This window comes from Bufo gargarizans, chromosome 7 (assembly GCF_014858855.1).
Source record: "Bufo gargarizans isolate SCDJY-AF-19 chromosome 7, ASM1485885v1, whole genome shotgun sequence".
NCBI classification, from domain to species: Eukaryota; Metazoa; Chordata; class Amphibia; order Anura; family Bufonidae; genus Bufo; species Bufo gargarizans.
The window spans coordinates 129,468,226-129,481,794 of NC_058086.1; the positions used below are offsets into that span (position 1 = coordinate 129,468,226).

General features: G+C 45.2%; 1 protein-coding gene across 4 annotated transcripts in view; it reads right to left on the bottom strand.

Annotated features, from left to right (window-relative positions):
• The window catches only part of CLCC1 (chloride channel CLIC like 1), a 145,992-nt gene that overhangs the window by 108,035 nt on the left and 24,388 nt on the right, over positions 1 to 13,569 (bottom strand). For 3 of the 4 annotated variants that reach the window (XM_044301875.1, XM_044301874.1, XM_044301873.1), the window contains exon 3: positions 2,727 to 2,834. In XM_044301875.1, the coding sequence (XP_044157810.1) occupies positions 2,727 to 2,834 (108 nt within the window). Of the gene's footprint in view, positions 1 to 551; positions 2,678 to 2,726; positions 2,835 to 13,569 lie in introns of those variants that run through there. The other variant, XM_044301876.1, reaches the window with a different exon arrangement.

Here is a 13,569-nt window from a genome sequence, read left to right on the forward strand (position 1 = left end):
AGCTGGTAGGCAACAGGATTAATTTTCTTGATTACTGGAAATGGTCCCAAGAATTGCGGAGAGTTTGTAAGAGGGAAGTCTGAGGCGGATATTTCTGGAAGAAAGCCGTCCTTTGTCTCCAATGGCAAATTGAAGAGGCGGTCTGCGCCTCTTAACCGCGGAAAATCCATGCAGGCGGAAAATATTAAGAATGAATAGTTGAGCCAGATGGGCAGCAGATGGAAGACCTGGAAGTGGACTAAAACGACAACCCAGATGACTGTGCAACCATTAGACACAGGTAAATCAGTCACAAAGTCAATACAAATATGCTGCCAGGGGACCTCAGGCACTGGCAGTGGAAATAATAGACTTGCAGGTTTCAATCTAGGTGACTTGTTTTGGGCACAAAAGGCACAGGAAGCCACAAAGTCTCTTATATCCATTGACATAAAAAGCCACCAGTAATGTCAGAAGATGAGATTCAAGGTCCCACATTGATCTGGATGGCCAGCAATCTTGGACACATGTCCCCACAGCATTGCATTCAGACTCTGGAACAAAGATCTTACCTGGGGAGACCTTGGACAGGTAACTGGAACCACTTGGACTACTTTAGTTGGTTCAATGATGAGGGGCTCGTTTTCCGTATCTGTGGTTTTGAAGGACCTGGAGAGAGCCTTGGTATTTTGTTAGCGGGCTGGAATTGAAGCTGGAAATGAAATCAAGCAAAGAAGAAAGGCCAACGGGCCTGACAAGAATTGAGCCATCTGCAAGTAGGTCAGGTTCTTGTGATGGGTGTAAATTATGACTGGCAGAATAGAACCTTCCAGAATATACCTCCACTCCTCTAAGGCTATATTAATTGTCAAAAGTTCCCTGTCTCCAATACAATAGTTCTTCTCGGCAGCAGAGAATAACTCAGAAAAAAAAAAACACAAGGAGACATACAACCTCAGGCATTTTTATGTGACTCCAATGGAGGATGTGTTCACCTCTAAGAAGAACTGTTTGTTGGGTTCTGGAAATCTAAGGACTAGGGCTGAAGAGAAGGCCTTCTTGAGGGAAGAGAATGCCGTCTCCGCTTCAGGGGACTATTGGTATTACTAATGGTATTGGCACCTTTTCTGGTCAGAACAGAAATTGGAGCTGTCAAAGAAGAAAGATTACGGATGAACTGTCAACAATAGTTGGCAAAACCCAAGAAACTTAGTATTGCCTTCAGACCGGAGGGACGGGCCAGTCGAGCACTGCAGCCATCTTTCCTGGATCAATTTTCAGACCCTGATCCGAGATAATGTATGCCAGGAAGGACAAGAATGACTTTTTGAAGACACACTTCTCCAATTTAGCGTATAGACTATTGTTTCATAACCGTTGTAAGACCATCTACACATGCATACGATGAGTTCTGTCATTGTCAAATGTCATTGACAAACTTCTGGAAGACAGCAGGGGAATTACTGAGGCCAAAGGGCATAACAAGGTGTTCATAATAGCCATCGGATGTGCAGCAGCTCAACCTGGCTCTGCAAACACCCTTTTGAAAGAGTCCATAAATCAAGCCACATTATTGGTGATGGGTCCAGATCTCTCCCATATTCGATTTGCCCAGGCAAGGGCCTCTCCCTCCAGATCAGAATGAAAGTGATGAGGCAGAAGTTTTCTGGTCGCCACTGTTATGGGAAAGAGTAGACAAACCAGGTCTAGAAGAAACTGCGCTGCAACCGGATCAGGGACAGGAGGAACTATAGGAGTCAGTACCGTAGAGAGAATCCAGACGAACAGCTACATGCTGCAAGTAATTCAACACTTGTTTCTGGGTGGAACGCTGTTGTTCAGGTTCCTGCAGTATTTCAGACATTCCCAGTTTAGAGCCAGCGGGATCCATAGCCCAAGTGTACTGTCAGGACCAGAGGATATGGATCCTCTAGGTCAGTGGACTAGGATATAGCCCAATACTGCTGACTGCTGACTCCCACAGTCAGGACACCGGTGTTTACACCAGTCATCCAGAAAGCAGCTAACTACAGGAGTGTGTCCAAAAGAGGCAAAGTAACGGAAAAGATGATCTTTACTGGCAAAAGGTAAACAAGTCGCTTGATAAAAAGGCAAAACAAAGTTCAGAGTAATATGGTATACTAGGTCAGGCAAATTCTTAGTCAGGTTGTGCAAGGTCCGAGTTCCAGGCGAATTTACAGATGACGGCAGGCAGAATCGAGGTCAGGCAACGCACAGGTCAAGGCTGGAGATAGACAGGCAGGGAACGTCAGGGTTAATTGGAAAAAAATCCAGTACACAGCAGGGCAGAGCAGCTGAAATCTTCAGCAGAGGTTAAAAGGTATAACAACCACGCTTGGGCACTTCATGGTCAGTGAAGCCACCCTAAATACCAGTAACCCCACCTCTGGGTGGGGACAGTAATCAGGAAGCGTGCTCTCCTGCCCTATAACTAAGGGAGAGGTGCACTTGCATGTGCTATAGCGCACGAGACCTGGAAGTAAGGGCGGATGTGGGGGTATGCTGGTGGGCACAAGCCCCACTCACGAGGTAGGCCAGAGCTGGGACCCATGGCGCTGCAGTGTGCAGACGGCGGTCTAACACACTGCAGTGAAGCCACAGCCACGGGCCCAATACTGACAGTTCCTATATACTCACATGATATAAAACTAGGTATTTGTAGAGAACATGCACATATTCAATACTTACACAGATCAGTCACTTTCCAAATATCTGGAAATTCTTACCACTTGTCTTGATTTTTCAGTATTTATCACCAATGAATTTCTTTTGTCCAAGCAGGTGTCCTCTCCGTCTTTCTCACAAACTGCTTCTACTTTTTCCTCTGTGTTGTGCTGAGAAAAAAAAGAAATCAACATTCAGACTTTACGTTCAACTGTGCTGAAAATACTAGCGGCATTGAAATGTACACCCAAATGTCAGTGTCTGAAACTATTTGCAGCAAGTCTGTAATAAGAACAACTTACAATACACTGTACACAATACACTCTGTTTAAGTGAATTTAGGGCTACTTCTTAGAAATTGCTTCTCTGTGGTCAGAAATCTGGTTCAAAATGTCAACTCCCAATAATGTAAATGAGTCATTTTAACAATAATTAGCAGAAAGAGGTTAACAATAAAGCATCCATTTATTATTATTGTTATTACTAGCAGAAGGACCCGGCTTTGCACGGGTATATTTTATCTATTTCATTTAATGTTTGTGTGTGTTAAAAGATATCGACAGTATCCCCCATAACTGTGACCTCTACAGCACTCCGTCCCTTTAACAGTGAACTCCACAGTCCCCCACCCCTTAACACTGCCCCGCTACTTTAAAATTGGACCTCCACAGCAGCCCATCCCCTTAACTTTGACCTCCACAGCAGCCCACTCCTTTAACAGTGACCTCACAGTACCCTGCTGCCTTAATAGTGACCTCCACAGCAGTTGCCCCTTTAATAGTGTTCCCTGTCCCCTTAACAGTGACTTCCACAGCGACCTGCCCCCTTAACAGTAACATCCACAGTGAACGCCTCTTTAACAGTGACCTCCACAGTGCCCTGTCCCTTTAATGCTAGGGCTACACAACGACATGTGTCGCGCAACATTTTGTCTCAACAATTTTTATAATGATAGCCTATGGTGTCGCACTGCGACATGTGACATACTGCGACACAACAGTCTCAAAAAATCCATCAAAGATGGATTTTTCTGCGACCTTCGTGTCGCAGCATGTCACATGTTGCAGTGCAACACCATAGACTACCATTATAAAAATTGTTGTGCGACATTGGTGCAGTATCAATGTTGCGTGACACATGTCGTCGTGTAGCCCTAGCCTAAAGCTGACCTACAGCAGTGAAGAAAAATGGCTAGGTTGTTATAGAAACCTGGAGTAAAACTGTGTGTATGTGGAGACTTAGGGCCTGAGAGCTTCTATTGGCTGATAAGGTACACGTGTGTATGGCAGTTGGGATATGAAGAGAAAGACATGCAGGCTTGTATTGGCTAATGCAGGTCATTTTGTGGGAATATCTCAGGAAAGGTATGTCCTAGAGAGCTGAGACCCGGTCTAAAACCTTCCCAGACACATGTACATGTGTGCCAAATTTGGTAAAGATCGGTCAAGTCGTTTGGTCGCGCATAAAGAACAGACAGATGGGACAGACAGAAACTCAATGTGTACTGGCATGTTACCTCCACAGTAATCTTTCCCAGATAGTAAGTGATATGTGTACCAAGTTTAGTAGAAATTGAACGATGAGTTTTTGAGTTACAGAGCAATGTGTGTGTAGCAAAAACACATGGAGCATACAAACTCCATGCAGGCCTATGACCCCCACAAGATTTCTTTCCAGGTAGCAAGGAATTTGTATACAATCGATGGTTGCGTTTTACATACATATATACACACACACACACACATATATTTTTATTTTTTTAATTTATTTTATACCGCCATTAATTCCATGGTGCTTTACACAGAAGAAAAAAAAAAAAACACAGTAAACAAGAAACTATTAACAGACTGGTACAGAGGGGTTGTGGACACTGCCCGCAAGAGCTTACAATCTATAAGGGAAGGGGAGAACACCGTAGGTGAGGGTATAGGCTGTTCTTGTGGCTGTGTGGTGGCAACATGCTCATTGCAGATGGTAGGCTTTCCTGAAAAGGTGAGTTTTCAGGTTTCTCTTGAAGCTTTGGATGTTGGGGGAGAGCCTGATGTGCTGAGGTAGTGAGTTCCAGAGTAGGGGAGAGGCACGCGAGAAATCTTGGAGTCGATTGTGTGAGGAACAGATGAGAGGAGAACTGAGGAGGTGGTCCTGTGAGGATCTGAGATTACGTGTGGGGATGTATCGAGAAAGCAGGTCAGAGATGTAAGGAGTGGACAACCTTATATGTACCTAGTTGTTAGTATTTTAAACGGAATTTGCTGGGTAATGGGGAGCCAGTGAAGAGGTTGGCAGAGAAGAAACAAGGGGAAAGTGGATTAACCTGGCAGCAGAGTTCAGAATAGATTGGAGGGGAGCGAGAGTGCTTGATGGGAGGCCACACAGGAGGATGTTGCAGTAGTCCAGGCTGGAGATGATGACAGATTGCACTAGTATTTTAGTTGACTCAGGGGTGAGGGAGGCAAAATACAAGAGATGTTCTTAAAATAGAAACGACAGGTGGAGATGAGGGTTTGGATGTGTGGATTAAAGGACAGGGAAGAATCCAATGTTACCCCCAGGCAGCGGGCCTGTGAGACTGGAGAAAGTGCTATTAACTGTGATGGACTGGTCAGGTAGGGGGGCTGAGTGACATGGGGGAAAGACAATTAATTCAGTTTTCTCCATGTTGAGTTTTAGGAAGTGGGAAGAGAAGAATGAAGATATTGCTGATAGACATGCTGGGATTCTGGATAGGAGAGAAGCAACATCTGTGCCGGAGAGGTAGATTTGAGTGTTGTCAGCAGAGGTGGTATTGGAAGCCATGGGACTCTATGATCTGTCCCAGGCCGAATGCATAAGTGGAGAAAAGTAGGTGACCCAGGACAGAGCCTTGAGGGACACCAACAGAAAGGGTGTGTGATAAGGAGGTAGTGTATGAATGGGGAACTCTAGAGATTCTGTAGGTGAGGTATGAGGAAATCCAGGAAAGGTCTTTGAGACCAAGGGAAGAGAGGATTTGTAGGAGTAGAGAGTGGTTAACAGTGTCAAAGGCAGAGGAAAGGTCAAGAAGGAGGAGCACAGAGTAGTAACATTTCGCTTTGGCAGCTAGCAGATCGTTGGCGACTTTGGTTCGGGCAGTTTCAGTGCAGTGATTTGGTGTTTGATCAAAAGTAAGTGGGGTGAGAGTTGAGAGAACAATTCGAGATGGACATGTTGTTTTAGGAGTTTGGATGCAAATGGGAGCAGTGAAATGGGATAAAGAGGATGGGCCCAGGGAAGGTTTCTTGAGTATAGGTGCGACGGTTGCATGTTTAAAAGAGGAAGGGAAGATGCCAGTGGTTAGCAATAGATTAAAGAGGTGGGTTAGGGCAGCGATAACTATAGTGGTGAGATGTGGGATGGGATTGGGTCAAGGGCACAAGTGGTCTGGTGTGACTTGGAGACAAAGTTGGAAAGCTTTTCTTCTGTGATGGTGGTAAACTGGGTTATGTGGGAAGAGCTTTGGGTGGCTGTGTAGGGGTGTAGTGGGGAGGTGTTTAAAGCATTCACGGATTTTATCTCTGAAATATGAGGCAGTCTTCAGCTGAGATGAGTGGTGTGGGATGGGGCATGGCAGGGCGGAGAAGGGAGTTAAAGGTATTAAACAGTTGTTTGGGGTTACGGGAGAAAGATGATTTGAAAGTGGTGAAGTAGTCCAGTTTAGAAGAGCCAAGTGCAGACTTGAATGTGAGAACAGCTTCTTTGTACGAGATAAAGTCCTCCTTGAGTGGGTTTTCTTCCACCGGCGTTCTGCGACTCTGGAAGCTTGTCTCAGTTTTTTTTTTGTCCTCTTAGTGTTCCAGGGTTGTCGACTGATTTGCCAGGTTCTGGTGTGTGCGAGAGAGGCAACTGAGTCAAGGGCTGAAGTAATTGTGGTGTTGTAGAAAGCAGCGGCTGTATCAGTGTCATGAAGGAAAGATATGGTGGATAGTGAGAGAGAGAGTCAGAGTGTGTGAATGGAGAGGTGTTTGAGATTTCTGCGAGAGTGTGGTAGTTTATGGACTGAAGGAGCAGTTGAGGAGAGAGTGGATGAAAATGTAAAAAGATCTGAGAGGGGGAGAGGAGAGTTCGAGAGATTAGATAGGGAGCAGAGGGGGGTAAAGACAAGGTCTAGTGTGTGTTAGTTTCTGTGGGTGGCTGTGGAGGAACATTGTGTGAGTCCAAAGGCGGCAGTAAGAGATAAGAGTTTAAAAGCCTTTGAGTTTTGTGTGTCAATAGGGATGTTGATATCCCCATGATGATGGAGGGGATGTCAGCAGAGTAAAAGTGAAGAAGCCAAGGTATTAAAATAGTCGAGAAAGGTAGAAGCAGGGCCTGGTGGACGGTAGATGACAGCTATTTGAAGGTTGCAGGGAAAGAAGATGTGGACGGAGTGGACTTCGAAAGAGGGGAGGTTGTGAAAAGATGGAGCAGTTTCCTGATAGGAGGAGGCCGACACCACCACCATGTCGGTCTGGGCGGGGGTGTGAGTAAACTGAAGGTTCCCATAGGATAGTGCAGCACGGGAGGCTGTGTCTGTAGGTGTCAGCCACGTTTCTGTGAGGCCCAGGAATAAAAATTTCTTGGAGATAAAAGAGGTCATGGATATAGGAAAGTTTGTTACAAATGGAAAGCGGGTTCCATAATGTGATAGAGTGGGGGAGCAGGGGTCAGGTGAATGGGTATGAGGTTAGAGGAATAAGTGCAGTTAGTGGCAGGGGCTTTGTAACAGAGTGGAGATAAAATGGTGGGGACAAAGCAAGGGGGGCCTGGATTAGGAGATATGTCTCTAGCAATAAGGAGAAGTAGAGCGAGGGTTGGCAAATGAGTGTAGGATACAGCAAGAGGTGGCTGACCATGTTTAGATGAGAAGATCTGAGTGTGTAGGTGGAGTTGACCAGAAGTGGCCAGGTGAGAGGATAGTAGGGAAGGTGAGATAAATAGCTCTTTGTCAGGTTTAGGAATAGTGGGGTTACAGAATAGTATGAGGGATATGAAGGTAATCGTGGTAAACACAAGTGAAAACATGTTTATGCTGTGATGTTGAAGATGATAGTATAATAATTTTTGTAGCAAATGGTTTACCTTCTGTTCACGTCTGGTTCAATTCCTGGTATAATTCCTGAATTATACTTAAATGTGGCACTTAGATGTACACACAAATGACCAAGGCCAGAAATGACCACATACCTCTAATATATCCAAATAAGGAATGCAAATTAATGATATCAGGAGTGAAGAGCTTGATGGAGCATTAGCTCCACACCCAGCTCTTTATTGCTAAATCACTCATGATTAAAACAAGACAAAAAAAAACAGACATGGAGTACAGTGTTAGGCTACCACGTGCAGTCCCACCAGACATGAAAGGAGTAGAAGGGGACATGCTTGATTTGTTGATCCATTAGGACAGGAAGACGGTATCCCTGTTCCCAGGATCATGAGGGTCACAGCTTCTAGACGCTCATGAATCACCTGTGGAGTGGGAATGACTATAAAACTCTGCACAACCCCTTTATGGATACTAAATTGGCTTCAAATAGTCATAAAAGGGCCATATTCAAACTGAAGTAATGTTACGGTGAAGTACCCCAGGCGTCTGTACTGGGACCATTACTGGTTAGAAATGATACAGAAGCTGGACTTCATAGTACATTCTTTCTACTCACAGGTGACAGAGACCTCTGTAGGTATAGTACAGATACTTTGTGATATACTGTACCAACAGGGTGACCTGGATAAACTGGCAGACTGAGCAGCAAAATGACAGATGAGTTTCAATGCTGTAGGTGTATACATTACAGCAGAAAAAATAAAATATATATACATACACACACATACATGCTATTTATGGAAAGTCATGATTTTTCATTACAAGGTATGAACAATGCATTTTATACAGTATAAGGTACTGGGACCAGACCACAAGGGAAGCACAAAAGAAAAAGAACATAGCAATTATGCAATACTGATAGAACACAGTGCCGGTTTGGCATATGCATGTATCCATAGGCATACAGTGCAAGAGGATCACTATTCACTGGACATTAAAAAAATGGCCATGTCAATAGTCCTATATACTTCAAATGGTTCTAAAAACTACTGTATGACGACTGTTTTTCACTGTGGTGTGAATGTAGCCTAAAAAAATATATATGTTTCTGCTCTGTATCATCCGTGCATTTAAGGCTATTTTCACACTAGTGGTTTTGCTGGATCCAGCAGGGTTCAGCAAAAATGTTCCGTTACTGATAATACAACAATCTGCATCTGTTATGAACGGATCCAGTTGTATAACATAGCCAAAATGGATCAGTCACAATCTCCATTGAAAGTCAACCGGGGACAGATACGTTTTCTATTGTGTCAGAGAAAACACAGATCCGTCCCCGTTGACTTGCATTGTGGGTCATGATCCGTTTTGCTCCGCATCCCAGGATGGAAAAAAACCACAGCATACTGCGGTTTGCTCTCCGGTATGGGAACGGAACAGAATGCATTTTGGAGCACTCCATTCTGTTCAGTTACGTTTTGTCCCCATTGACAATGAATGGGGACAAAACGGAAGAGTTTTTTTTTCCCGGTATTGAGACCCTATGACGGATTTCAATACCGGAAAATAGAAACGCTAGTGTGAAAGTAGCCTTACTTGATGGAGTCTTTTAATAAATGAAATTACAGTAGGGGCGGGAGGTTATCCACGCATGGAATAACCTGCCTTGCCACTTGTAGAAAGTGCTGACATAATACTTTTAAAACAACTAAAGGCGACCCAACATCACCATTTAGCTTTCCGTTCTTCTGAACCGTCAGAACGGAAACTTTTTTAAAAACAGATCTATTATGCTCAGTTAACATCAGTTTGCACTAAAAATAACTGAGCATCAGTTACGATCAGTTTGTGTCAGAGATCAGTTATTTTTGATGGAAGAAAAAGTCCTGCATGCAGTGCATTCTGCCATAAAAACAATACTGATGTGTGATGGAAGTGACACAATAACTGATGCTCAAAATAATGGATCCATTTGATAACCAATGGACAACCAATGCTGGTCAGAGGAGGAGATCTCGAGAAGCAGATGCAGCTGCATTTCTCCCCATAACTCCCTACTGCAGTCAGGCCGGGGAAGCAGATGCTTCTTTGATGGTGCTGATTTTTTGGCCAAAAATTTGACTGTGAATCTGCAGCGTTTCAGTTATTTGTGGACAAAGCCTAAAGTGCGACTAATTTGCAAACATAGAAAATGTGGGAAAGGCAAATATTTTTTTACAGTACTGTATATGGATAAAGATCTGGTGTCTCTGAGAGAGGTCAGTTTGCACTTTGAAGAGAAGCCACAACATTCTCATTTACTGACCGTGAACAAAGATCTTGCAAATAATGAGGATCTGAACCACAACACAAACACAGTGAAGGAAGCTGCTTAACATTTAGTTGACTTAACAACACAAACCCTTTCTAAATCCGGCTGTGCAGTCCCTAAGGTCCAGCTTCTAAAACCCTCTGGTCTTTAGGGAAGATGGGAATTTCCCATGCAGTAATACATGGACAGGTTGAGCCTGCTAGAGCTGTGGTAAGGGTTGTCCTGACAGCTCCCTCATGTCAAAGTGCCTTTTTCATTGCGTTACCGTGCTCCAGAAGTGACTCTTTATTCCTTTGTGTAATTTGTAAATGGCACTTTTATTCTTGTTCTCCCTGTATGCAATTTAGCTTGTTGAAGTCAAGGAGGCTAGTGCAAACTTCCAGGAAGTCAGACTTTACCCTCCAGCTCCCTGCAGACTGATTGTCGTTCTCCGGACCAGGGAACATCATCCCCTCAGGAGATTCCACACTTTTACTTCCAGCGCATCACCAGCAAATGGTGCTATACAGCAGTTGTAGAGAGAAGAGTGCTCCCGCCCCATGGCACATGTGCACATGTATTACTGCCCCGTGGAGCATGTGCAGTGAATAGTGCTTATATAGCAGCTGTAGAGAGGAGAGTGCTCCCGCCCCACGGCACATGTGCACATGTATTACTGCCCCGTGGAGCATGTGCAGTGAATAGTGCTTATATAGCAGCTGTAGAGAGGAGAGTGCTCCCGCCCCATGGCACATGTGCACATGTATTCCTGCCCCGTGGCGCATGTGCAGTGAATAGTGCTTATATAGCAGCTGTAGAGAGAAGAGTGCTCCCGCCCCACGGCACATGTGCACATATATTACTGCCCCGTGGAGCATGTGCAGTGAATAGTGCTTATATAGCAGCTGTAGAGAGGAGAGTGCTCCCGCCCCACGGCATATGTGCACATATATTACTGCCCCGTGGAGCATGTGCAGTGAATAGTGCTTATATAGCAGCTGTAGAGAGGAGAGTGCTCCCGCCCCACGGCATATGTGCACATGTATTCCTGCCCCGTGGAGCATGTGCAGTGAATAGTGCTTATATAGCAGCTGTAGAGAGGAGAGTGCTCCCGCCCCACGGCATATGTGCACATGTATTCCTGCCCCGTGGCGCATGTTTGTGAATAGTACTTATATAGCATCTGTAGAGAAGAGAGTGCTCCTGCCCCTCGGCACATGTTCAGTAAATAGTACTGTATAGCAGCTGTAGAGAAGAGAGTGCTCCCGCCCCTCGGCACATGTGCAGTAAATAGTACTGTATAGCAGCTGTAGAGAAGAGAGTGCTCCCGCCCCGCATGTACAGTGAATAGTGCTATGTTGCAACTGTAAAGAGTAGAGTGCTCCCGCCCCTCAGCACATGTGCAGTAAATAGTACTGTATAGCAGCTGTGGAGAGTGCTCCCACCCCGCGGAACATGTGCACATGTATTCCTGCCCCGTGGCGCATGTTCGTGAATAGTACTGTATAGCAGCTGTAGAGAAGAGAGTGCTCCCGCCCCGCATGTACAGTGAATAGTGCTATGTTGCAACTGTAAAGAGTAGAGTGCTCCCGCCCCTCAGCACATGTGCAGTAAATAGTACTGTATAGCAGCTGTGGAGAGTGCTCCCGCCCCGCGGCACATGTGCACATGTATTCCTGCCCCGTGGCGCATGTTCGTGAATAGTACTGTATAGCAGCTGTAGAGAAGAGAGTGCTCCCGCCCCGCATGTACAGTGAATAGTGCTATGTTGCAACTGTAAAGAGTAGAGTGCTCCCGCCCCTCGGCACATGTGCAGTAAATAGTACTGTAGAGCAGCTGTAGAGGAGAGTGCTCCCGACCCTGCATGTACAGTGAATAGAGTGATGTAGCAGCTCTAAATAGGAGAGTGCTCCCGCCCCTCGGCACATGTGCAGTAAATAGTGCAATACAGCAGCTGTAGAGAGGAGAGTGCTCCCGCCCCGTATGTACAGTGAATAGTGCTATGGAGCAGCTGCAGAGAGGAGAGCGCTTCCGCCCTGCGGCGCATGTGTGGTGAATAGTGCTATACTGCAGCTGTAGGGAGGAGAGCACTCCTGCCCCGCGGCGCATGTGCAGTAAAGCATTGAAGCCATGGGTTGTACAGAACTATTCACTGGGCATGCGCCAGAAGCAAACAGAGCACTATAACCAGATGAAGGTGCTGTGGGCAGTTTCTGTCATATATGTGCCACAAAATCCTGATGTCTACAAGACCCTTCAAGACTTCAAGAAATAAATTTGCACAAAATACAAAAAATAGCAATGCCACTCAAATGTTTTGAAACTGAGCATTGAAAATGTTACATCCTGTAACCAAGTATGACTGACAATTCGAGGAGAACATATCCATCATACATATCCATCTAGACTTTATTTCACAGCTCAGTTTAGCCTAGCCCCGTGGCGTTCAGAAGAGCTGAGCTGCAATACAAGACACAACCTGTGGACAGATGTGGTGCTATTTATGAGGAAAAGAAGTCATATTTTACTAATCCTGTGATCACGTAATATACAGACATTTAGAAGTTGTTTTTACTTAGGTGCATTATAATTATATATGTATCTCAACAGGGCATATGGGCAGGGTCTGTTTGCTAAGCCTATGACTGCTGCAGGAAAATATATACCAGACAAAACTTTACCCTTTAACAGCTAATCATTTGGGGTCACAGGAGCCAAACACACAGGGATCAGCTGACATCAGGGTAAAGCCCTTTTAAATAAGACTTTTAAAGGAAATTTCCGATTAAACATTTTATAGCAAAATTCATGAAATGCTGTTGATATTTGTTTTAAAGTCATCTGTGTTTTTAGCAGAAAAAAAAAAATGTTTCGGTATTTTTGGCTTTCATGTGGTGCTGTTACTAATCTGTGCTTCTGGGGGCAGGCTCTGAACATAATCAGCCTCCTTCCCCCTCTGGTAGCTGACAATATATACCCTTTTTACTTTTCCTGCAAGGAGTCTTCTCAGCTACACTGCCAGGAATGCTGCAGCAGCCCTGCTCATGAAGCAATTTCTACTGGCTTCCCTGCAATAACAGAGGATCATTATGCAGAGACCTGGTTGAGGGAAGAGTAACTAAGCATGCGTGCCCAAAAGCTCAGTAGTAAGATGTGCACATCTGAACAATAAGTGGCGCCATACTATGTTACTAAATACCATAGCTCTGCACTGGGTCATATTTAACTCCTAAAGGACCCATGACATACATGTATGTCATTTCTGTCCAGGAGTTAACGACTCGTGACGTACATGAACTTCATGGTGATCGGGCGGGTGCAGGAGCTGCGCCCACCCGATCAGTGGCAGGGGTCCGGCAGTCACTGATAGCCGGACCCCTGCTACATGCGCCGGCATCAGTGAAATCACCAATGCCAGTGCATTAACCCTTCATGTGCTGCGGTCAACGCTGACCGTGGTACGTGCGATGTCGGGTGGGGATCAGATCTGCCATCGGGTCCCCGTGCTGCTTTGACGGGGACTCAATGGCATGGAAGGCAGCCCGATGCATTCCCATACAGAAGTATGGGA